The 24,940-nt window shown below is 33.3% G+C and overlaps 1 protein-coding gene across 9 annotated transcripts in view; it reads right to left on the bottom strand.

The window, feature by feature from the left end:
• PRPF40A (pre-mRNA processing factor 40 homolog A) overlaps positions 1-24,940 on the bottom strand; it is a 56,998-nt gene that overhangs the window by 19,795 nt on the left and 12,263 nt on the right. For 5 of the 9 annotated variants that reach the window (XM_067741917.1, XM_067741912.1, XM_067741914.1 and 2 more), the window contains exons 3-10: positions 22,924-23,004; positions 21,730-21,760; positions 19,811-19,827; positions 5,383-5,493; positions 3,878-3,998; positions 3,587-3,640; positions 1,973-1,997; positions 944-1,315 (exon numbers count right to left, since the gene is read on the bottom strand). In XM_067741917.1, the coding sequence (XP_067598018.1) occupies positions 944-1,315; positions 1,973-1,997; positions 3,587-3,640; positions 3,878-3,998; positions 5,383-5,493; positions 19,811-19,827; positions 21,730-21,760; positions 22,924-23,004 (812 nt within the window). The remainder of the gene's footprint in view (positions 1-943; positions 1,316-1,972; positions 1,998-3,586; positions 3,641-3,877; positions 3,999-5,382; positions 5,494-19,810; positions 19,828-21,729; positions 21,761-22,923; positions 23,005-24,940) is intronic. The other 4 variants (XM_067741915.1, XM_067741916.1, XM_067741920.1 and 1 more) reach the window with 1 other exon arrangement.

The raw sequence follows: 24,940 nt of genomic DNA, 5'->3' as shown, positions 1-24,940 counted from the left end.
TAAAATATGCATGTATTTTAAATGCACAAAAAAGGAAGAAGGATATAATTAAAATGTTAACTCACTCTTTTACGCCTTCAAATATACTATATAGATATCTTTTTAAACTTCTAAAACATCAGAAAAAATTATAAAGCTATTTTCATACTTTGGAAAATGAACATTAAAATTAATCAAAAAAGTTTATAAAAGGGGGTAGGAAGATGAAATCAATATACTTAAATATTAAGATGGGTGATCATGTTTGGATCTTGACATCATGATTTTTTAATATTTTTTAATATATGTGGATATCTTTAAAATCAAGAAGCACAGCTCAAGGTTACTTTTTATAGCTATAAAAAGCACAGCCATATGAAATATTACTAGATCATAGGGTACATACAAACTGTAAACTTAGAGATACAGCTATTTGGCCTTATTAAAAAGTTGTACCAATTTAACCTCACTAACAGTTTTCCTGTACACTGTTAAGTGTTATCTTGATTTTTGTCTACTTGATTTTTGCTTGTTTGTTCAATACTGAACTACAGCAACTTCCCTGCAGTGCTGTAGTAAGCCATATTTCAGAATGAAATAGAAAGAAAATCAATAATTCTGATCCTGTCTTTACTTAAAATTTTATTCTATTAATCATGGGATTTTTGCATTGATTTTGATTTAAAATACTGCATTTTGATTACTAAGTTTTTGGCACCCCTTCAAATTTGTCTCTTACCCTATCACCAGCTCTGCTTCCTAAACTTGTGTGGATTAGTTTTGCAACAGTTTGAAAGCATGACCCCACAAAACTCAATCTCAAAAATTATCCATTATCTAAAGGCTTATGTTTTGATTCTCAAAAAACTTTTATTAAACATTTAATGGTCACTGACTAGATCAGCAATTTCTTATATTAATGAAGTCTGGTACTGATTTGCAGAAAACAAGTTACTAAACTTACTCAGCTACAGTTTCCTGCTTAGATGTTTCTTCTCCAGTATTACTAGACACTTCAACACTTTGATCCTGAACAGCAGGGGTACTAGTAAGTTGTGCTTGTTCTTCAGTCGAAATTGTTACTGTATTTTCATTATCTACAACAGTAGCAACAATCGAAGTAACCTCAGGCTCAGGAACAACTGGAACAGTTCCACCCACAGTACTAGAAGCAGAGGTGGAAGCACTTGCATTGGCTGCAGCAGCAGCTGCTGCTGCTGCAGCTGCTGCAGCAACAACAGCAGCTGCTGCTTCTGCAGCAGCCATGGTGCTCATTGTGGTTGGAATTTCTGTTGTAGGAACTGGGGCTGTTGATGTGGTGCACTCTTCTTGTTTACTATGTATTTAAAAAAGAGAAAGCTAGTCAGTTCATTATGAATAATTGCAAAGCCAAATAAAGTTAGTTTTAAATTATCATAAAATCAAATGAATAAGAGAAACTACTATAAGGGAAAAACGGCAGTGCTGCCAAACTATTAAGCCATTCAAAAAGATTAAAACCACAGTATGAAACTGAATTACTTTGATTTAATTCAGCAAACATTCGTGATAATGTATGATAGGCACTCATGCAACAATCTGCATTTCCCAAAGTCCAATAACTGTTTTCATTTACAAAATGTCCTATCAGATTGTATTATGCCATAAAATTTGACCTATATCATTAATTTCATTTCACCCATTAAAAGGAAAACCTGAGTAAAGGAAGGGAGATAATACTGATACAATACTTCATCCGTTCCCAAATTAATTCAAATCAAATTTTGGACTTTTCTGTAACAGTTTTTGTTAAGAATGCTGTCCAAATTCTAATAACTGTCTAGGAAAGCATCAAGTGTGTATCTTGAGTAAATATCTCTTTCCCTACCCCAAATCCTCTGAAGACATCAAACTATCAGGCCTACCATGCTAAATACTATTTATACAGTTAAAACAAGGATGTTATAGGAGATACTAAATTTGTAAATATGTACTGATGTCCAAAACTGCTTACCTGCTTTCTTCAGCTTTGATCATTGCTATTAAAGAGAAAAAAAGAACAGTTACGTACTACATAGCTTTTAAATACAATCAATGAAAACAGACTTTAAAAGGAGATAAAAGTTCTATACAGTAAGATTTACCACCCTTTAAAAAAAAAAATCACTACATTTATAGAGCAAAGGTTCTGTAAATTCCAGGGCAGCAATTAAAGAATAAAAACAAACTTTAAATAACAGCAAGTTTTAGGAAAGCTTCTTCCCACAATGCTACTTTCTCAAAGGCTGTTGGCTACTGCAAAAACTCCCTGAAAGTATCTGCATAATTCTGAATAAAATAGTTACTTTCCCCAGGGATAAAACTACTTGTTTTTTGTTTTTTTTAAAGATACTAAATTCAAAATGGGGTCGAATGTATGTTATGAAATTCCAGCACATATATACTAGCATTGACAGGTAGATAGATAGTTATGCACACCAACTATTTGTAATAGGGTTATATCAGAAATGAGCTTGATATTTCTTACATGAATGAACTCAGAATCTACCTATCTACAATATTATTATTAGCCAATGCTAGTATAGAAGTATAAATTGAGCTTTAAAGATCTGTACTCAATATTTCAGCTTTCATTCTAGTTAAAGTAAATTTTCCTTTACGGGTAACAAAGATATCTCATTTATTCAGCATTATTAGGGAATGAGGTGCTCCATGTAAATGATAATATAAGCTTAACTCTATGAAAATAGTTTTAAAACTTATCCCCTTTTAAAGGAAATCTGTTTAGTATGGCTGACAAAACATACTAAAGGGGTTATCATTACGAATTAACAAATATTTCGGATAATGACCATCCAAGCTAATGAGATGACACAGGGAAAAGGTAAATAGACGTAAGACCACAGTGCCTTTAAGAAATTTTTATTCTCACTTTCCTGTCAGAAGTTGTTATACGTTGCAGACTACTTTATTAGCCCCATTCTCCTATAATCTGTTGCTTCTAAGCCAATAGTTTATGACACCAGATTCTATTAGAAGAGTAAAAGAACTAAATTCTCAATTCCTACTCTGAATCTCTGCTATTTTAAGCCCTAGGTTTTATATTACGTAGTATTTCTAGATTCTCAGGGATATTCTGAATAGTTGAGGATGTTGGAAAATTCTCCTTTTGTAAGTGAGGCATAGTATTCTATTTACTTTAATTCTCCCATAATAAACATAAAGGCTATTCTGCAGTGTTGTGCTAAAATAAAATCAGCATTAAATGTAGAGTCTTACACTATATTAACAAAATTTTAAATGATAAGAGTTCAAGGTTCTCTGCTATCTGCTGAGTTGTCACATATTCCATGTGTGCACCAACACTCATAGCTGTCTTTAGAAATATCGTATATGATGTTTTTGTTCAATTTTCCAATAGTAAATGATGTTTTTTGTTTAAAAAAGAAAGTAAAAAGTACAATGTTAAAAGCTACAAGCTCATTTATAATATAACCCTTAAATGAAAGGAATTCTTTGAATTAGAGATTTCTCACTGCAGATTTATCCAATTATGGTTAGTGAACATTCGTGACATACTCTTAAAATGTTAAATAATGACAGAAAATGAATTATCAAAGCAGCTCACCATGCAGGTTTGATTTTGTAATAAGACTTCCAGCAACAATGGTATTCTGGTATCCTAGTTTCAGTGGAATCAAATCAAATAAAAATCTATTTAAAATCTATAGAACCGAGTTCTAGAGCAACAAGAAAATAAGAGCCCATAAAACTGTTACACCATTTAAAACGTTCTAATCACTTAATTAAAAAATATAAGGCCTTTGTTTGAACAATCCTATTTATGAAGGACTGTTCCAATGTGAATGACATATATACATAAAAAAGTAACATTAAAAATTATCTTTCCCTGTTTTACCTTCAAGATCTTCAAGTTCTTTAGGTTTCGCCCAGCGGGATTCTTTCGTTTGAGAATTGTAATAGTAAGGCTTTCCAGAGTCAGATTTGTACTCCTTCCAAGGGCATTTAGATAGAAGTTGCTAAAGCAAAATAAAAACCTACAGTTAACAGTAATATACTTAGCATCTTTCATCATTTACATCACTGTTTTTACTACATACTATCAACCCATACAATTCTAAAGCTTGCGAGATGGTGATAATATAAGCTACCAACTATAGGACACTTACTAACTAATGTTATTTGAATACATTATGTTTGTCTAAGGTAATGTACCTATTAAGGGGCAAAGACAAGATTCAAAACCAGGTCTATCTGAATTTCAAACCCTATGTGCTCTTGCCATTTACATCCCACCATAGGTAAAAATTACCATCCATATTTCACAAACAGGCTTCTTAAATACTAATACAAGTAGGAAAAACATAAAATTTGGAAGAAACCAAAGTCTGATCTGGTTATGCTTAGATTTCAGTTTCACAAACAATTTATTACAAACCTATGTGAACTACCTTATGTAAGGAAGCATTGTTATGTATGATATACTTAAAACCTAATATACAGAACCTGTTAGGGTGGAATGAGAATGCTACTGAAAACTCAAATTTAATCAGTGTCTTGGGCAAATATCTATGTCAGTATTGGGATAAATAAAAAATTTTATCATCTGCCAACTTCCCCTCCCAAGTACTGCTGTTCTATAATTAGTGTGGTGGCCTGGAAAATATTTTTACCTCCTCAAATTCTTAATTAAGAGAAGGAAAAAAAGAATATGCTGCCTACTAGGAAAAACTTCAAGTATAGCTTTGAAATGCCAGATCAGCTCTTACTTAGGACTCCAGACTTCCTAATTAAACCACAGGTAATATTGCTTACTTAGTTTATTCCTTCAATCTTATTTTCATATCTGTATATTTTGAATGGTAAAATTTACAACATAAAATTAAATATACATACTTTGGGGGGGGATATTTTCCAAAGAGACAATTTCCCATTCTAAAAGATGGAAGTATTTGTATTTGTAATTTAACTTCATCTCCATTATCCTAGCCCCACTGGAAAAATGTAAGAGCCCAGTAGACGATATCTGAAATCACTCAGGTTTGCTATCAAGAGGAAAACAAATAAAGGGCAAGCAGAGAGAGAGTACTTTTTTTCTTCCAATTTATTCTTTAAATACCTTTCTTAAATTGATACCACCTGACAAAGGTTCCTGAGAAGGGGCAAATATCAGTAAACAAAACTGGTCTGCCTATAGAAGGGAATGAATTTTATTTGTCTTTTTGCTGATTGGTGTGACTGTATAAACCCTTTTCTCCTCTGAATGCCTTTGTACCATCCTTTTCTGATATAAGCAATACTATTCTTTGGAAAGCCAAATACCCACCAAAATCCTAAAAAAAAAAAAAAAAAAAAAAAGACCCAATCTATTTAATCTCTAAATTCCAGTCCTCAAACTTTCACCTCAGCAGGAGTTTTAAGATCATCTGGTTTCTCCCAAGTAGACTGTTTGGTTTCAGTATTATAGTAGTAGGTCCTTCCATCAGGTGATTTATGTTCAGTCCACATTGATTTCTAAAGAAAAATAATTATAAAAAGATTTAAATTATTTAACAGTGCCACTGTAAATAAATATCAGTATCATTAGTTTCAAAGCAATATATGAAGAAATTAAAAGTATAAAATGGGCATACTTTTGACAGTTATTTAGAATAATTGATCAATGCAAGCAGGGAGGTAACTGAAAATAGAATATCTAACCCAAAGAATATTTACATCAAGTTGGACAAAGTTCTAAATTGACATGCCATAAAGATGCAGGCATCAAAATCAGAAAGGATGCCTTTGTATGACAATCAGAACTTAATAATCAACAAGATGAAATTTAACAGGGATAAAATGTGAATACAAATGCCTCAACACAAGATGAGTAAGATAAAGTTTTACATGAAACTAGTTTGATACAGAATATAAATCCACTAATGGGGTCCAAAAGAACTAGTAAGAAACTACTAAAAGTTATTAGTAAGACCTCAAGTATCAACAGACATGATAGCTCAAATAAAGGTTGCGTAAGGGGCTTCCCTGGTGGTCCAGTGGTAAAGAATCCGCCTTCCAATGCAGGGGACACAGGTTCTATCTTTGGTCGGGGAACTAAGATCCCACATGCTGCAGGGCAACTAAGCCCGCAGGCCGCAACTAAAGAGCCTACATGCTGCAAACTACAGAGCCCACACGCTCTGGAGCCTGCACGGCACAACTAGAGAGAGGCCCGCGCACTGGAACTAGAGAGAAGCCCACGCGCCACAACGAAGACCTGACACAGTCAAAAAAATAAAGAAAATAAATAAATAAAAGGTTGGTTAAGAGTTTTATAAGGTCACCATATATACACATGTGCACAAACACAAAATAATAATAATAATAAAAGGGGCTGGGAGGAACCTTTGAGAGATGATAGATGTCTATGGTCTTGGTGATAGTTTCATGGATGTGTATTTATTCCCCAAATCATCCAGTCATACACATTTAATATGTATAGCTTTTCATATGTCAATCATACCTTAATAAAGTGGTTTTTAAAAAGCAGTTTTACAAAGAATCATGAATGAATGAATTACTGGATGAGATCAAAGGTACTAAGCCCAATTCTGGGCACCAGATTTTTCAGACTAAAGTATGCTCAAAAAAGGGTTATAAAAATGATCTATACCAAATTTCTTAAAATCTGAAACAAAAGATTGTTGTACATTCCTCTAAGGAAGAAAAGGTAAAGTCACTGTCAAACCATCACATTTTTTATCACTCAGATTTATGTTAAACGTTTTGAAAGGACTTATTCTTACTTATTAGACTTAGGTTTTATCTCCTATCACTCCTGTGAATACATAAAAAGGAAAATAGGCAAATAAAATAATTAATCTATTCCTTAAACTTTACACTCAGACCCCTTATTGTATCCAAGGTGCTAATGTCCATTATATTTCCACACAATACCATCCATCCCCTGTTGCATACCAAGAATCCTACTAATAATGCAGCATTTCTGAAAAGCAAAACGAAACAAGCCATAAAATAACTGAAAACCACTGCTACTGGTTCTTAACTTTCTCCTTACCTATTTAAAACTGGCTTACCTTTCTTCCCTCCTTATCAACTTTACTGAGTAATGGAGCAGATCTACTTTTGATTTCTGCTTTGGGAATGTGGCTAAACACATGTGATTCATTGCTTTTCCTACTCTCTCACATAATCATTTTATTCCTAGCTGATAAAAGAGTGTTGTGCCATTATTTCTAGGATTTTCTTGCAAACCACGGACATTCAGTCTTCTGATGTTGGCACTTTTACTGTTCAGTCATGCACAACTAGGTGATAAGTGCTGCCTGGAGAACGAAGATCATAGGACATCATGGATGATAGAATGCATTCCAATTTCAGATGTGTTAAATGTTGAAATATGCTAATTGAAAACTGTATAAGGAATATTTGCAAATTGTGGGGATGGAGAACAAGAAAAGACGACCTAAGGAGGACATAAATCAACGTAATTTTAACAAAAGTAGATGAGGTAAGATGATTATTTTCTGTAATTTCTGAGAAAAGAACTAGAGTTAAGTGAAGAAATTACAGACCGCCATTAGAATTCACAGAAAAGAACTTAACCAAATTTGGGTTGTTTAATACAAAACGGCCCTTGCTATAGAGATTTGTTAAGTCCATTCTGTAAAGAGTCTGACACGACCACTTACAGAATCTTACAGATTTCTGAATGATATACCAGGATGATTAGATAATTCCAAAGGTGTATTTAAATTCCTTAACTTGTTCTAGTACCTCTGCAGAATATGACAACTATAATCTCTCTGGAGCAAACATTAAATAACTGCTGAAAAATATTTAGCTTGCTGTTATTCACCTATTTTAACATCCTATAATGAAAAAGTGGTGCAATAAGAGACATATATGGAAGCTTTTTCAATTATATGCATAATGCTTTATTTCATAAATTAAGTGATATTAAGAGAGATAAAGAGGTCTGTATTTCTTATTAAAATAAAAATGAACTCAGTACCAACTCAGGATTGCACTAACTAAGAAGAAATCTATTAAGTTCCAAAATTATATTTAAACTTCCCAAGTCACATTTGCTAAAGGCATCAAGGAAAGAGGAAGTTCACCAGAAATAAACATATGAGATAATGGAATGAAAAAGAAAGGGACTATGTACACTTGACCAAACATGAGAAGAGAAGTATACAAACTAGTAAAACAAATAGTAAGCAATTTAGTATTCACTATCTATTACTTTATTTGAATTTTACAACTGTACTACAAAGCAGGTAAGACCATTATCCGCATTTTACAAATTAAAAAATCAAGGCTTAGGAGGGTTAACAACTTGCTCATAATGATTCAGGAAATAAATGATAAAACTAGAACAGTTCAGTAATTTCTGCCTTAAAAAAAACACATTTTACCCACCGTGAAATACTGTTTCAAGCTTGTATTCAGGGACAGTCTAATTATCAATAAGAACAGATGAATTCTGGCCAACTACTAAGTATTAAGCCCTGTACTAACTGCTTTGCATCAATTATCAGTTAATTCTTTTAATAACCCTATGAGACAGGTACCATTTATTATCCCCACTTTATAGAAGAGAAAATGGAGCACAAGAAAGTAAAGTAATATGACCATGGTAACATAGCTAGCTTAAGTTCATTACAACATTGTCCTAGCCCAAACTAAGGTCCTACTATGGATCAAGGCTCCAACTGTTTGCATCAACAGAAATGAAATCATTTCAGACAGGAATATAAATTCTGTACAAATGTCTTAAGCAATAATCAAATTCACTTATAAAAGTCAAGTTTGGAGTGGAAAAAGTAATTTATCTGATAAATTTTTTGCTCTTTTTCCTTAGAAATATCTGATTTGCAACTTAAAGTAAAATTATAAAATGTCTTGCTTCTGGCCAAAACTAATAATTAATATTTTAAAAGAAAAATTTAAAAACAAATGTATCTGAATGTTGAGTGTAAGATGAAGAGTGGCATAAAGAATATATCAACAACTAACAACTGGAGAGTTATCTTCATAGTATAAAATATGACCTATGCAAGTAGTTACTAAGTACTGATAGTCATATTAGCATAGTCTATTAATAAGACTCATTTTCCTACAAAATTACTATTTTTTTTTTTAAACATAAGACCTCTCTAGAGCAATAAGCAAATGCTACCTATCAAAGACTTAGACTGCCTTTGCAAAACTGGGAAAAACGTAACAAAGACCTAAATGTATATTCTAAATGAGCTAAAGCCAGGACACTACTTTTAACCTTAACGTTAGTTTCTTTGGGGCACTGCAGGAGTTATTAAGATATTCATTGCTTTGGAGCCTTAGTATTACTCTGCACTTTCATCACAGATGACACCATTCACAAAACTATTTTCTTACTGACACACTTATTGTAATAATAAAAAACTGATGACACAAATGGCAGTCCTGGACAATCAACGGAAAGGAAACATTTTTACAAACGATAAACTGGGAGTATATATTTACAAAACAAGGGATTAAAAAATCATTGCCCTTAACATACACAACTCTGTTACCATCAATAAGAAAAGACATTCTAATGGAAATATAAACATGGCCACTAACAGAACTCAATACAGATAACATAATTGGATGTTCAACTTCATTAGTAAATGAAGAAAGTGCACATTAAAATGAAACGTTCTGCTCATCAGATGAATGACAAAGAGCAGCTGTACGCAATGTTAAAAGGGTGTGAAGAAAAGGGTACTCTCAGGCTACTGTTGGGAACAGAATTAGTATTATTTCTCTGAAGGTCAATTTAGTAGTTCTTATCAAATCAAAAATGCAAACATAATCTCTTGATCCTGAAGTTTCACTCTACAAAATCCCATTTGTATAGCTGCAAAGACTGTACAAGGATAGTCTCTTCCAGATTACTAATAGTGGTGACAAGATAGAGATAAATCAATAACCCCCCAATGACAGTTCAATTACAGTCCATTCATACTACAAACTCTCTTATACAGGTCTTTTTTTTTTTTTTTTTTTTTGCGGTACGCGGGCCTCTCACTGTTGTGGCCTCTCCCGTTGCGGAGCACAGGCTCTGGACGCGCAGGCTCAACGGCCATGGCTCACGGGCCCAGCCGCAGAGCGGCATGTGGGATCTTCCCGGACCGGGGCACGAACCCCTGTCCCCTGCATCAGCAGGTGGACTCTCAACCACTGTGCCACCAGGGAAGCCCAGGTCTATTTTTAATATAATGAAAAATGTCTAAGATGCAGCACTAAATAAAAAAAGCAAAACACTGTAACAAATGATGTAGCAGCACAATAGATACTGAAAATATCTGAAAGGCAAGAACAAAACAAACCCCCAAAACAAAAACCTGGGGTATAAGGAAAACAAATGCACATATATAATTATCAAGAGAGCAATTATCAAGAGAGCTAATATACTTTTCAGATTCAAAAAAGCTAGTCAACCATTGGGTTGTGAATTAATTCAGTACATTCAAACTCAAAATGTAAACATTTATACAATGTATAAGCTCAGCTGAACAAAACTGAAAGAGAAAAAAAATGACTAAATCCAAAGACTAAGACAGATAGGAAAATCCCCTCACTACTCTAAATAAGGAAAATAACCACAGACATAGAACAGATTCACAACCAATTTCAAAATTTCGAGGAAATGATTTCCTCCCAAACTACTTCACCAAAATTCACCCAGAAGAAACACGTCACACTTGAATATTCCAATTACCATAGACGCAATTGAAAGATACCTAACCAGATGATTTTATAGTAGAACCTTATGCAACCTTTAAAGAACAGAGGATTACAATATTATTTCAGATCATAGAAAGAGATGAAAAGCTCTTTATCAGTTACAAAACTCAACAGAAAAGGTATCAAAAAAAGAAAAGCAGGCAATGTTACTTATAAATATAAATGAAAGAATTTAAATAAAAGCCAAGAGAATCCTCAGTATATACACTCTGACAAAGTAGAATTTATTGTAGAAGTGCAAGGGTAGTTCAATATTGGGATATCTATAAAAGAAAGTATTTCTATTAACAAATTGAAAAAAGAAAACACCACATGATCACACTAATAGACTTGGTATGATCAAATTATATCCCGAATATCATGACAATTCATAAGTCTTCAAAAAATAAAAACAAAAAAATCCTCAAATAATACAATAATAAAGAGAAAAACATTTAAATGATAGCTTATCAAAGGCCAATAAAAATTATCCTAAAGCCACTTCCATTAAAATCATGACCAAAACATAAGTCTGCAATCACTATAATTTCACAAATACACTATGGCAATAAAATTAATGACTGGTATTAAGATTGGGAAAGAGATAAATTCTCTTGCCTTTACTGCTAAAGACTCAAATAAAAAAAACAAACTAATTATCCAGTGCCTCTGGTAATCTAGCTGGCTATAAGATAAACATACAAAAATTTTTGAATGACAATAACTAGCTTGTAATAAAAATGGGAAAAATATTCTATTTACAATATAACAAGTTTTTATAAGGTAAAAAGAAATAAAAATAACTATAATAACTGTCTGTCCCACCGAAATAGAAAGAGGGACTTGTATATTGATAAAGAGTTAACAGATAAAGAACTTATCCTCAACATATATGCATTTATTTGCAAATGAGCCTTGAAATACAGAGCAAAAACAGAAAAATATGGGAGAAAAAGATGACATCCCTTCAAGTTAAAGATTTTAATATACCCCTCTCCTTAGATGAAAGATATGTCAAGATACAGAAAAACAAAATAACTTTAAATTATTAGCACAAAAAACTCCTAAAATTGGTGTTGACATAGAACATAAAGGAAGCTTTAATAAACTGCAAAGAATCAACATCTTATAGACTGTGCTTTCTGATCATAATGCAAAAAGGTATACCTTATAAAAAATAAGTCTCTCAAAGGCATGATCAATGAAAGAAACAATTGATAGGATGGACTTAAGTAAAATTAAAAACCTCTGCTGTGCCAAATGCAGTTAAAAGAATGCAAAAAGCCACAAACAGAAATTATTTGCAAAAGGCACATCTGTTAAAGTACTGTTAACCAAAATATATAAAAACTCTTTAAACTTATTAAGAAAAATGAGTAGGGACTTCCCTGGTGGTGCAGTGGATAAGGGTCCGCCTGCCAGTGCAGGGGACTCAGCTTCAATCCCTGGTCTGGGAGGATCCCACATGCCAGAGAGCAACTAGGCCCATGCACCACAACTGCTGAGCCTGCACTCTAGACTCTGCGCGCCACAACTACTGAAGCCTGCGGCCTTGAGGTGGTGCTCCGCAACAGGAGAAGCCACTGCAAGGAGAGGTCCGCACAATGCAATGAAGAGTAGCCCCCGCTCAACACAACTAGAGAAAGCCTGCGCGCAGCAACGAATACCCAACGCTGCCAAAAATAAATAAAATTAAATCTGTAAAAAGAGTAAAAAATCTGGGCACCTCAACAAAAAAAGACATAGATACAAGTAAGCATATGAAAAGATGCTCAACATCATACACTATTACAGAGCTGCAAATTAAAATGAGATGCACCACACACCTATTAAAACACCAAAAAAATCTAGAACACCAACAATACCAAATGTTAGTGAGGATGTGAAGCGACAGGAACTATCATTCATTGCTGGTGGGAAGTCAAAATGGTACAGCCACTTTGGAAGACAGTTTGGTAGTTTCTTACAAAAGTATATATACTATTACTATATGATCAAGCAATCGTGCTCCTTTATGTTTACCCAAGCGTGTTGAAAACTTAAGTCCACACAAAAACCTGTATGTTTTTAGCAGCTTTAGTCATAATTGCTAAAACCTAGAAGCAACCAAAATGTCTTTTAGTAACTGAATGGATAAGCAAAATGTGGCATGTCCAGACAACAAAATATTATTCACCTCTATTATAATTATTTTGTTATTCAGTGCTAAAAAGAAATGAGCTATCAAAGAAAAGAAATGGAGGAAAATTAAGTGAATGAAGCCAATCTGAAAGGGTCACATACCCTTTCAGATTCTAACTATAAGACATCAGGAAAAGGTAAAACTGTGGAGACAGTAAAAAGACCAGTGGCTGCAGGGGTTGTGGGGGGAGATGGGGAGAGGGATGAAGAGACAGAGCACAGAGGACTTTTAGTGCAGCGAAACTATTCTGTATGACACTATCATGAGAGATACACGTCACCAAACATTTGTCAAACTCATAGAATGCATAACACCAAGAGTGAAACCTAATGCAAACTGGACTTTGGGTGATAATGATGTGTCAATGTATGGTCATCAACTGTAGTAAACATACCACTCTGGGGAGAGATGTTGATAGAAGGGAAGGCTGTATGTATGAGGGATAGGGGGTATTTGGGAACTCTCTACTTTGCACTCAATCTAAAATTTCTCTAGGAAAAAAAAAAAAGTCAATTTGGAAAAAAAAAAATCTGACATCTGGAAACCAAAAAAACCAACCACTTAATACCTAATAAAAAAAGAAATCAAATGAGGAAAAAAGAAAACAAGATATTGAGAGCTGAATAACAACAAAAATTCTTTATGTCAAAACTTAAGGGACTTCCCTGGAGGCGCCATGGTTAAGAATCTGCCTGCCAGGACTTCCCTGGTGGAGCAGTGGTTAAGAATCCACCTAGCAAAGCAGGGGACACAGGTTTGATCCCTAGTCCGAGAAGATCTCACATGCCACGGAACAACTAAGCCCGTGTGCCACAACTACTAAGCCTGCGTGCCACAACTACTGAAGCCCGTGCGCCTAGAGCCTATGCTCCTCAGCAAGATAAGCCACTGCAATGAGAAGCCCACGCACCGCAACGAAGAGGAGCCCCCCACTCGCTGCAACTAGAGAAAGCCTGCACGCAGTAACAAAGACCCAACAGAGCCATACATACATACATACATAAATAAGTTTATTAAAAAAAAACAAAAAAAAAAAACTTAAGCAGCACAGTTAAGGATGTCTGAAAACCAGTGAGCTAAGGACTCAAATTAAAATTAAAAGGACTCAAGATGCTAGAAAAAGACCGAGAGAGTAAGTAATCAAGAAGGAAGTAAAGATGACAACAGAAATTGAATAGTTACCCTCTCCCCTCTTCAAAAAAACCCAAAAAACGGACAATGATAGCAATCATGATTTCTAACTCTATGCTAAACAATTATTAAACCTCAATAACATAGATAAAAATCTGGAAAAAACATGAAATTATTAGAAGCAATTGAAAACTGGAATAGCCCAATAACCACTAAGGAAATTGAAATGGTAATGCAAAACCATTATCCTCAAAAACTATTAGAGCCAAACTAAACTTTAAAAGCTTTTGCACAGCAAAGGAAACCATTCACAAATTGAAAAGACAATCTACTGAATAGAAGAAAATATTTGCAAATGATATGACCAATGAGGGGTTAATATCCAAAATATAAACAGCTCATACAACTCAACATCAAAAAACAAAAAAATGAACAAAAAAACAAAACAACAACAGAAAACAACCCAATAAAAATTGGGCAGAAGACTCGAATAGACATTTTTCCAAAGAGGAAATGCAGATGGCCAACAGGCACATGAAAATAGATGTTCAACATCAGTAATCAATCATCAGGGAAATGCAAATCAAAATCATAATGAGATATCATCTCACACGTCAGATGGCTATCATCAAAAAGAATGCAAATAACAAATGTTGGCAAGAACGTGGAGAAAAGGGAACCCTCGTAAATGTTGGTGGGAATGTAAACTGGTACAGCCACTGTGGAAACCAGTATGGAGGTTTCTCAAAAAAACTAAAAACAGAACTACCATATGACACAGCAATTCCACTCCTGGGTGTATATCCAAAGAAAATAAAAACACTAGTTTGAAAAAATACATGCACCCCTACGTTCACAGCAGCATTATTAACAATTGCCAAGATAAGGAAGGAACCTAAATGTCTATCAACAAACGAATGGATAACGAAGGTGTGATACACACACACACAATGGAATACTACTCAGCCATAAAAAAGAATGAAATTTTGCCATTTGCAGCAACATGGATGGACTTTAAGGGCATTATGCTAAGTGAAATATGTCACACAGAGAAAGACAAATGTATGATATCACTTACACGTGGACTCTAAAAAATACAACTAGTGAATATAACAAAGAAGAAGCAGACTCACAGATACAGAGAACAAACTGGTGGTTACCAGTGGGGAGAGGGAAGGGGTGAGGGTCAATACAGGTGTAGGGGATTAAGTGGTACAAAGTGTTTTGTATAAAATAAACTACAAAGATATATTGTACAACATGGGGAATACAGCCAATATTTTACAATAACTAAATGGAGTATAAATTTTAAAAATTGTAAATCACTATATTGCACACCTGTAACATATATTATTATACAGAAACTATACTTTAATTTAAAAAAAAGTGTTAGGTCCAGTCAGTTTTTAGTTGTGTTCTATCAAGCATTAAGAAATAAGTTACTTATTAAGTTGTTCTAAGGACCAGAAAAGAGAGATTATTCTCCAGAAACAAGCAACCTAAAAAAGATACTAGCAAACTAAATTCAGAAGAAATTAAACACACATGTATGCACATATACATACCACTAAATACACATAATGAATAACTAGGGTTCATGTTCGTGATGTAAAGATGGCAATGTCAGAAAACTTATCCATGTACTTTCACATTAACAGAGTAGAAAAGAAATATCATATGATCTTAGTTGACATGGAAAAAAACACTGAAGAATTTAAAAAATAAGTACATATTGAACACTATCAGCAAATCAGGAATAGAAGAAAACTTCAACTTAACATAGACTGCATACCAAAAAACTATAGTAAACATCATATTTAATGGAGAAATTTTAAACTTATTCCCTTTAGGAGAGGAAAGAAGACAAGATGCCAGTTTATCACTGCTACCACTCACCATAGCACTAGAGGTTCTGCCTGAAACAATAATAGTAGACACAAATATGAGGACCAGAAGAGAAGGTGCCAAAACGGTCATTTGAGGGTAGTGGTATTACACAGAAAACTCACTAAGCAAGAAGAGTTCAGCAAGCCTGCTGGATAAGCACATAGAAAAATGATAACATAAAGCACAACAAATTCAAAATGGCTCCAAATCTTATACAGTATCTGTAATCTAACAGAATGAAGAATGCACAGTATTTAATGGAGAATATTTAAAACTCTATCATAAAACAGACTTAAAAGAAGACTGAACTACAGCAGTTGGCCCTCCACATCAGTGAATTCAACCAACCATAGATTGAAAATATTTTAAAAATTCCAGAAATCTCCAAAAAGAAAAACTTGAACTTGCTGTAATCTGGCAACTTTACACATTTACATGGTATTATTGCACTTAGCTTTATTGTGTTTCGCAGATTATTGCCTTTTTAAAAAATTGAATGTTTGTGGAAACACTCTGTGGAGCAAGTCTATTAGCACCACTTTTCCAACAGCATTTGCTCACTTTGTGTCTCTGTGCTACATTTTGGTTACTGTTACAATATTTCAAACGTTTCATTATCATATTTGTTACAGTGATCTGTGATCAGTAATCTTTAGATTATGACTTGCTAAAGGCTTAGATGATTGGTTAGCATTTTCTCACAATAAAGTATTTTTAAATTAAGGTATATACATTGCTTTTTTAGACATATTGCTATTGCACACTTAATAGCCTACAGTGTAGTGTAAACATAACTTTAATATGCACTGGGAAACCAAAAAATTCGTGACTGACATTCACTTTACTGCAGTGGTCTGGAACTGAACCAATAACTGCGATAGGCCTGTAGTGAGCACCTCAACCTGCACAGCACTGGCACCAGGTGCTATGCAGAAAAAGCTATTTCTGTTTAGAAAGCCTGTCAGAATGACTGACTAGAAAGATCCAAACAGTCAATTTCTTCTAACAAATGTCAAGGCAACTAATACCTGAATTTTTGACTCCAGAAGGCAAAAAGAATTGCGAGGACAGCAGAGGAAACCTAGGGAAGTGACTCTCTTGGATCTGCTTGACCACAGATTAAATACACAGGAATTTCTCTTGCCAGGTACATATTCATAGCCTGAATTACATAGAATGTTCATTAGAGTTCTGGTTAGAACCATGTTTTGCTATCCTTAAACCACCACTCATTGTAAGGGAGTCTAAAAGGAAGTTAAAGTAATTCTGAACTAGTTCCTCATGTTTAGGAATAGAAAGCAAGTGGGACTACATCAAACTGAAAAGCTTCCACACAGTAAACGGAGTGAAAATATAACCTCTGGAATGGAAGAAAATATTTGCAAACCATAATAAGGGGTTAATATCCACAATATATAAGAAACTCCTACAAATCAACAGCAAAATACCACAAATAATCCAATTAAAGAATGGGCAAAAAAGACATACAAATGCCCAACAGGTATATAAAAAGATACTCAACATCACTAAGCATCAGAGAAACGTAAATCAAAACCATAATGAGATTTCACCTCACACTCGTCAGGATGGCCATTATCAAAAAACCAAGAAATAACAAATGTTGGCAAGGATGTGTAGAAACTGGAACCCTCCTACACTGTTGGTGGGAATGTAAATTGTATAGCCACTATGGAACAGTATGGAAGTTCCTATAAAAAGTTCATTGAAACATCTTTTTTTTTTTTTTTTTTTTGCGGTATGTGGGCCTCTCACTGTTGTGGGCTCTCCCGTTGCGGAGCACAGGCTCTGGACGCGCAGGCTCAATGGCCATGGCTCACGGGCCTAGCCGCTCCGCGGCACGTGGGATCTTCCCAGACCAGGGCACGAACCCGTGTCCCCTGCATTGGCAGGCAGACACTCAATCACTGCACCACCAGGGAAGCCCTGAAGCATCATTTTTAATAGCTAAGATATGGAAATAACCTAAGTATACATGGATGAATGGATAAAGATATATATAAAATGCACATACACACAAGGAAAACTATTCAGCCATAAAAAAAAGAATGAATGAAATCTTGCCATTTACAACAGCATGGATGGACCTTGAAGGCATTATACTAAGTGAAATAACCCAGAGAGAGAAAGACAAGTATTGTATGATCTCACATGTAGATTCTGAAAAATGAAACAAAAAAACCAAGTTCATAGAAACAGAGAACAGACTGATGATTGCCATAGGGGAGGATGGTTTGGGGGTGTGGGAGAAATGGGTGAAGAGGGTCAAAATCTACAAACTTTCAAGCTATAAAATAAGTAGGTCATGAGGGATAAAATGTACACCACGGTGACTATAGTTAGTAATACTGTATTATATCTTTGAAGAGTAAAGTCCTCCTCACACACACACACACACACACAATTTTGTTACTATGTGTGGTGATGGGTTAACTACTTATTTTTGGTAAGCATTTTGTAATGTATACAAATACTGAACCATTGCATTATACACCTGATACTAATATAATACTGTATGTCAATTATAAAATAAGGATGAAGATCAAGAAAAAAGAAAAAACACACAAAAAAGCTACACAAAAAAATTTCATAAGCTTTTCCCAATATACGTGTCTTAGGACATATATCCAAGTAAGCACCTACTGGGGAGGGTGGACTGGAGTAAAGGGAAAAAGAATAAAGGGAAGAATAGAGGGAAAAAATATGAGGGAACCGCCATGGATCAACAATAATGACCATAGCCTGAAAAGCACAAGTAACTGAAATTTGTGTACCTGAAATCAAAAAAGAATAAAACAATAGCAAGTTTTCAAATAAATACACAATATTTTTGGATGGGAAAGTTTAATTGGAAAGTATGAATATGTCAGTTCTCTTAAAATGGAAAGAATTAAATTAATCCCAGATAAAAACACAATTTTTGCCTTTTGAGCATGTCTCTGTGTGTGTATTTAAAGACTGCTTTTGGTGGGGGACAGGGAAATTCATATGCTAATATCTGAAAACAGCAAAGGACATAATGAAAAGAGAAACCATGAAAGACTTGTCTTATTAAATATTAAATCTACTCTAATCAGAAAATGGTGTAATATTGAATTAGAAATAGAGTGGAAAAGAAAACCCAGAAATGGATGTCAGAATATGTGAGAATTTAACATATGACAAAAAGATGTTTCAATTAAGTGAGGAAAAAAAATAGTTTGACGGACAACTGACACAACCAAAATATTAATCATGGTGGTTCCCTCATGGTAGAAAAACTTAGGGTAATTTACTTTCTTCTTTTTAACTTAAGTCTGCTTCATTTTCCTCCCAGTGAGCCCATATTATTTAAGTAAGCAGGAAAAACATGAAGCTATTATTAGTCAAAAACAAAAAAAGACACTTATAATGGAAGAATACCAAATGGATATTTTATAACTATTCAATTTTAAAGCAAAAGATAAAAGTTTAAAATATTTAAATACAGGTCACAATTAAAAGTCTTTCACCCCAAATTTAAAATACTAACATACTTAAAATTCATTCAGATTTCTGCATTTTCTCAACCATATGAGAATAACAGCTACCTCTCAGGACTACTGTTTTGATGAAATGAGATTACACACATAAACTCTTCACTGAGTTTTAAGGAATTAAAAAAAAAACAACAAAAAAACCTTGGTGATTCCCATATCTCTGATTAAGTCTCACAAAAATCAGATTTTAAAATAAATTATTCAAACAAATTTTCAACCTTTGGCACAGAAGATAAAGGAAAAGGGTTCAACTTAGTAGATAATCTTCAAAACAGAAATAAGCATCAACGTAGTAGGCTAAAGAAGTATAATGAAATAAATATATTCCAAAGGTACTTACTGCACCGGATGTTGTACCTAAAAAAAAATTTTTTGGAACAATATTACAATGTGATAAATTATGCTCTCCTTAGGTTAACAGTGTTAAAATATTTATTCATACTATTTTTTCCTCCTCATCCCATCAGACTAAATATCCTAAGACTGTCCCATATCACCTATGTACTTGCTCTCTTTCCCACAAGAAAAACATCGATAGTGCAAAGCACTTTCAGAATTAAGTTGGCACTTTGAACTTTCAATGTGCAAACTCACTTGGGAGCTGTTTGAGCAGTATTCACACCCTTGCCTTTTGTTTCTCCTTTTCTTGCTAAATAGGTGTTTATCTTAACTAATTCCTGTTTCTCTGCTATACTGCTGAAGTACAGTAATGTGTCAGAACTCTGATTCTATGCTTTAGATTTCTGACAAGTTTAATTATCTAGGTTCCAAACACATGCTGTACAATACAGAATCCTTTAGCCACCATATATGCCTGTTTAAACTAACATTTAAATTAATTAAGATTAAATAAAATTTTAAAATTCAGTTCCTCCTTTGCACTAGCCACATTTCAAGTACTCAATAATTACATGTGGCTGTGTTTACTGTATACAACACTACAGATTACAGAACATTTCTACACTTACAGAAAGTTCTATTAGATGGTACTGTCCTAAACTATCAAAGCCATCTTAAGACATAAGGAGAAATCCCTATTAGTCACAAAGTTCATATGAATAATCTTTAATTTAGGAAACTAGTAGCTTAAAACTATATGTAAAAAAAACAAGAGACTGTAAAAAGGAAACAACTAAGTACATATATACAGAGAGCAATTAAAAAAAGCTAGTATGGAACATCAATAATAGAGTCAAAGCATTTAAAAGTAACTAAAAAAAAAACTTTAAAGTAATTTTCCAGGATTATTTAGGGTAATAGTAACCACCTCTAGATATCTAAATAGGCTAAAATACTATTCTAAGGTATTGATATATCAGAGGTATTGATATATCAGAACATCATTACAGCTTAAAGAATGAAATCTGTGAAACATCTTAAAAAGATCAGTTATGGCCCATATAAACCTCCAGGAAAGCACACAGTGCATTTTAAACATATTTCGACCCATAACGTTCAAAAAAAAAAGTTTTGGCATAATCATGGGACAAAGTTCACCATCTGGAATACTAAATTACATGGAACATTACTTACTCATGTATAATTGAAGCATTATTATATGTTAAAGTCACACTAGTCATAATAAACACTTATTAGTAACTAGCTGAAAAAAATATATTATCACAGGGCTTACAAACTGCAATGACTATAAGGATCAAGCAGGTATCAGAAAAATGAGTGAAGTAGTCCAGAAGTCTGAGAGCACATGCTCGATATCTGAAGTATGGAGTTGCTACCCATTCCACAATGTTTAGTGGAATAAACACTAAAGTTTTTATTGAGTGCAATAAATGAGTGCAAATAAATGAGTGCAATAAATGAGTGCAATATTGAGTGCAAATATGGACTCAACCAGAATTTTCCATTCAAATATTCTCTGAGTATCTACTGTGTTGAGAAAGACCACTGTAAATAATAAAAGTTCAGATCATCCAACTTCTCAAGATAAATTAAATTTTTGTATAGAATGATAAATTCAATCTTTATGTAAGCCTGCAGACTTTAAATGTCAGCAACTAATTATAAAATTTAAAAACATCCCGTGGGCCAAAGTATATCTGAAGATCAAATCTGGTCTCAGAATTCCAATATCTAAAATTGTGATAATTTCTTATGGATTTCCATTTTCCATTGCTTAAAAAAAAAAAGAATCAGGAGCTGATTATAGTGCCCAAGAGACACTGTTTTATTCCTCACTGTAACACGGTTGCTACTGTCCAAATTAAGTCTAATATATATCACCATAAATGGTATACATACCTGCTGCTACATCCATATTATTTACTCCTGGCTGTAAGAATAAAAATGAAATTAGTAACATTCACCTTGCTTAAACTGTATTTTATATACGATTCTCTTAAAGCATAATCAGTCCCCTCTATGTATCAATTCTCTAGCCACTGACTCAAAGATTCTTGGTTAAGTTTTAGTGATCTCAGTTCCCTGAGCTTGCTATAAATTGTAAAAAAAAAAAATTGCAGTAATCTGGGACTACTGAAGCACTTTAATCTTAAGTGTTTTATTTATATAATTATCGGTTATATAAAGATCCACAACCCTTTACCCACAATTCTAAGATCCAAAAAGCTCTGAAAAACAAGTTTTTTTTTTTTTTTAAGTTTGGCACCAAAACTCATCAGTGGCAAAACTTATCCTGAATGATATGAACTGTTTACAGTCTTATTTATCCCACATCAGAATGAGTATCTTTAAGTTCTGCTTTAGAAATATTGTGTTAGAAATTAAAGTGCACGGCCCAAGATCCCGTGGGAAATTTTTACATAATTATTATATACTATATGCAATGTATTACTTTATAATATAAAAAAAAATTGAAATGTATCTGGCCCTAGGGGTTTTGGATACGACACTGAAAGCCTACCCCAGTGGAGTATGCCACATCTGTTCATTATAACTAATAAATAAGTCATGCTAACTTGAATATCATAATGATTTCTATATTGCTATACCACCCAATAAGGGTGATAAGAGTATTCAAAGATTTTTCTAAGTAATGTGCCACAGCTGAAGTCTCATGAAATGTGGATTTCAAATGAAATCTTCTGATTTCTAAATTTAGGATCTAGTATTAAATCACATCCTATCAATTTTTAATTAGTATATGGTAAAGCAAACGTCTGCTCTTTCAGATTAGAACGCTACAAGAACAATAAAGTGCTTCTGGCTAAGGAATTATGCTTTTTAGAATTCTAGACTTGTTTAATGTAGAATTAACTTAGTAACTAAGGATGTACAACAATTATAATATAAATATAGGAAAAAATGTAAATGCCTGGATTCAAGAAACTAAAAATAAAAGTCCATGTAATTCCCACCGTGTAGTACTTAGGAGGCACTTAAAAAGCTAACATGATTGCCTACAAAATACGTATGTTATCTCATAGACAAAAGAAATCAAAACATCACAGAAAACAGTTACTTTCACAAGATTACCGGTAAGGCAGGCTGCATGGAAGCCTGAGACATGTGAGACATCATCATTCCAGGCATTACTGAAGACATCATTCCAGGCATCTAGAACAAAAGTAAAAAAAGATTACTATATAAGACCAAAGCACCTAATAGGATTTTAAGAATCTATCTGGTTATTAAAACTAATATGTACAACTTAGGATTAAAACCCAGTGAATACTACACTACATGAATAGTATGCTTAGTAAGTGCTTGTTGAATGAATGAAGTATTTTTTTAATGACCTATTTTAATACTTATGTCATTATTTATATGTATTGTCATAATTATTTTAATACATTTAAAAGTTTAGACTATGGTATGTTATTTGTAACTTAAAATTTAAGAATATTGATTTCCTTTTAATTTTAACTCAACACCCATGTTTTTCTCTTCTTTGGAGCAAGGCAAAAAAAATTTTTCAGTGTTTCTCACCTTTGATTTTTAATATCTGATTAAATAATATTTATAGCCATCTGGTCTTTTTAAAACTTCTAGCTCAAAGGTGCTTATAGTTCAGTGACTTTAAACAAATACATAAAAAACAGATTTTTCTAACTCAAGTCATCTATGCTGTCTCTTATAAAGAAAAACTTAATAAAGCACATACACACATGCATATCTGGGGAAAGAATATATTAGTTTGGGGGCTTAAACTCATCTACCAATAACTGTTATCCAAATCTATGAATCAATCTTCACTACTTAGTATGAATAAAAATCATGAAGATTAACATAAATTTCCAAAGGATTCTGACACAATGTTCACATATATTAGTATAATCTCACATCATAACTTTAATCTTAATATGAACGAATGTAAGGAAAACATGAAGGGAGATAAAATTATACAAAACAATCATAGGTCCTGGAACAAGGTAACCAGTTATTCAACAGTTTTAAATTAAATGAACAATCTGAGAAATAGGAACAACAAAAAAGAAATAAGCATATTGGTCAACAGGAATATATAAAGCCTACTTAAGGTAGAAAACACTTGAACACTGACGTTTATTACTTTTGAAAGTCAACTCATGAAGCAAAACCAGGCTAACTTATCATTAAAATGAAGTAGCATGGTACTAATGGATGAAAAAACCAAAAAAGCCTTTTTGTTCCACAAAATATTCAATAAACTGTTAAAACATCACTAAACAAGAACTTGACTAGAAATGTGACTAGAACCTGAAATACAGGTCAAATAATAGTTGACAAAAATAAAAGTGCAGAATTTGAAAACAAAGCAGTGACAAGCATCTACAACTCAAACTAACAGAATGAGAACTAGGCTTTTTCCCCTTCTCCCCTCAACAGATATACCCTCACAATTAATTCTGCTTTAGGCTAATAGCAAATATGTTTGAATTCTTTTAAGAACTAAGTAATTATGGGGGGAAGCACAGTGGGCCACAGAGAGAAATGGCCTGCTATTAAAATGGTCTGCATATAAAATCAAAAGCTAATAACATGTCCAAAAACTAGACTTCTAATCTAAATGGAGAACCTGAAATTTGAAAACTTAAGAGAAAAATGAATCAAAGTATTTTCTCATAAGAATTAAAAACTGTGGGGGGAAGGATAAACTGGCAGTATGGGATTAAGAGATGCACTCCACCATACACAAAATAGATAAACAATAAGGATTTACTGTATAGCACGGGGAACTATATTCAGTATCTTGTAATAAACTATGAGAAAGAATCCAAAAAAAGAATATAGATACATACATATATATGTATAACTGAATCACTTTGCTGTACACCTGAAACTAACATAATATTGTAAATCAACTATATTCCAATTAAAAGAAAAGAAAAAGAAATTCCACATTAAGCAAATATCAAAACTATGACTACAAAGACTTTGTGGCAACATGAAAAATGCTTCTGACTCCATGTTAAGAGAAAAAAGTCACAATCAAAATTGTGTGTACACTACGATTAAAATTTTTAAACAGAGATGTACACACAATAAAATTTGGAATAAAATATACCAAAAA

The sequence above is a fragment of the Pseudorca crassidens genome, chromosome 6 (genome assembly GCF_039906515.1).
Source record: "Pseudorca crassidens isolate mPseCra1 chromosome 6, mPseCra1.hap1, whole genome shotgun sequence".
NCBI classification, from domain to species: Eukaryota; Metazoa; Chordata; class Mammalia; order Artiodactyla; family Delphinidae; genus Pseudorca; species Pseudorca crassidens.
Note: the sequence above shows the minus strand (reverse complement) of the source record. Positions and strands in the feature narration are given on the sequence as shown.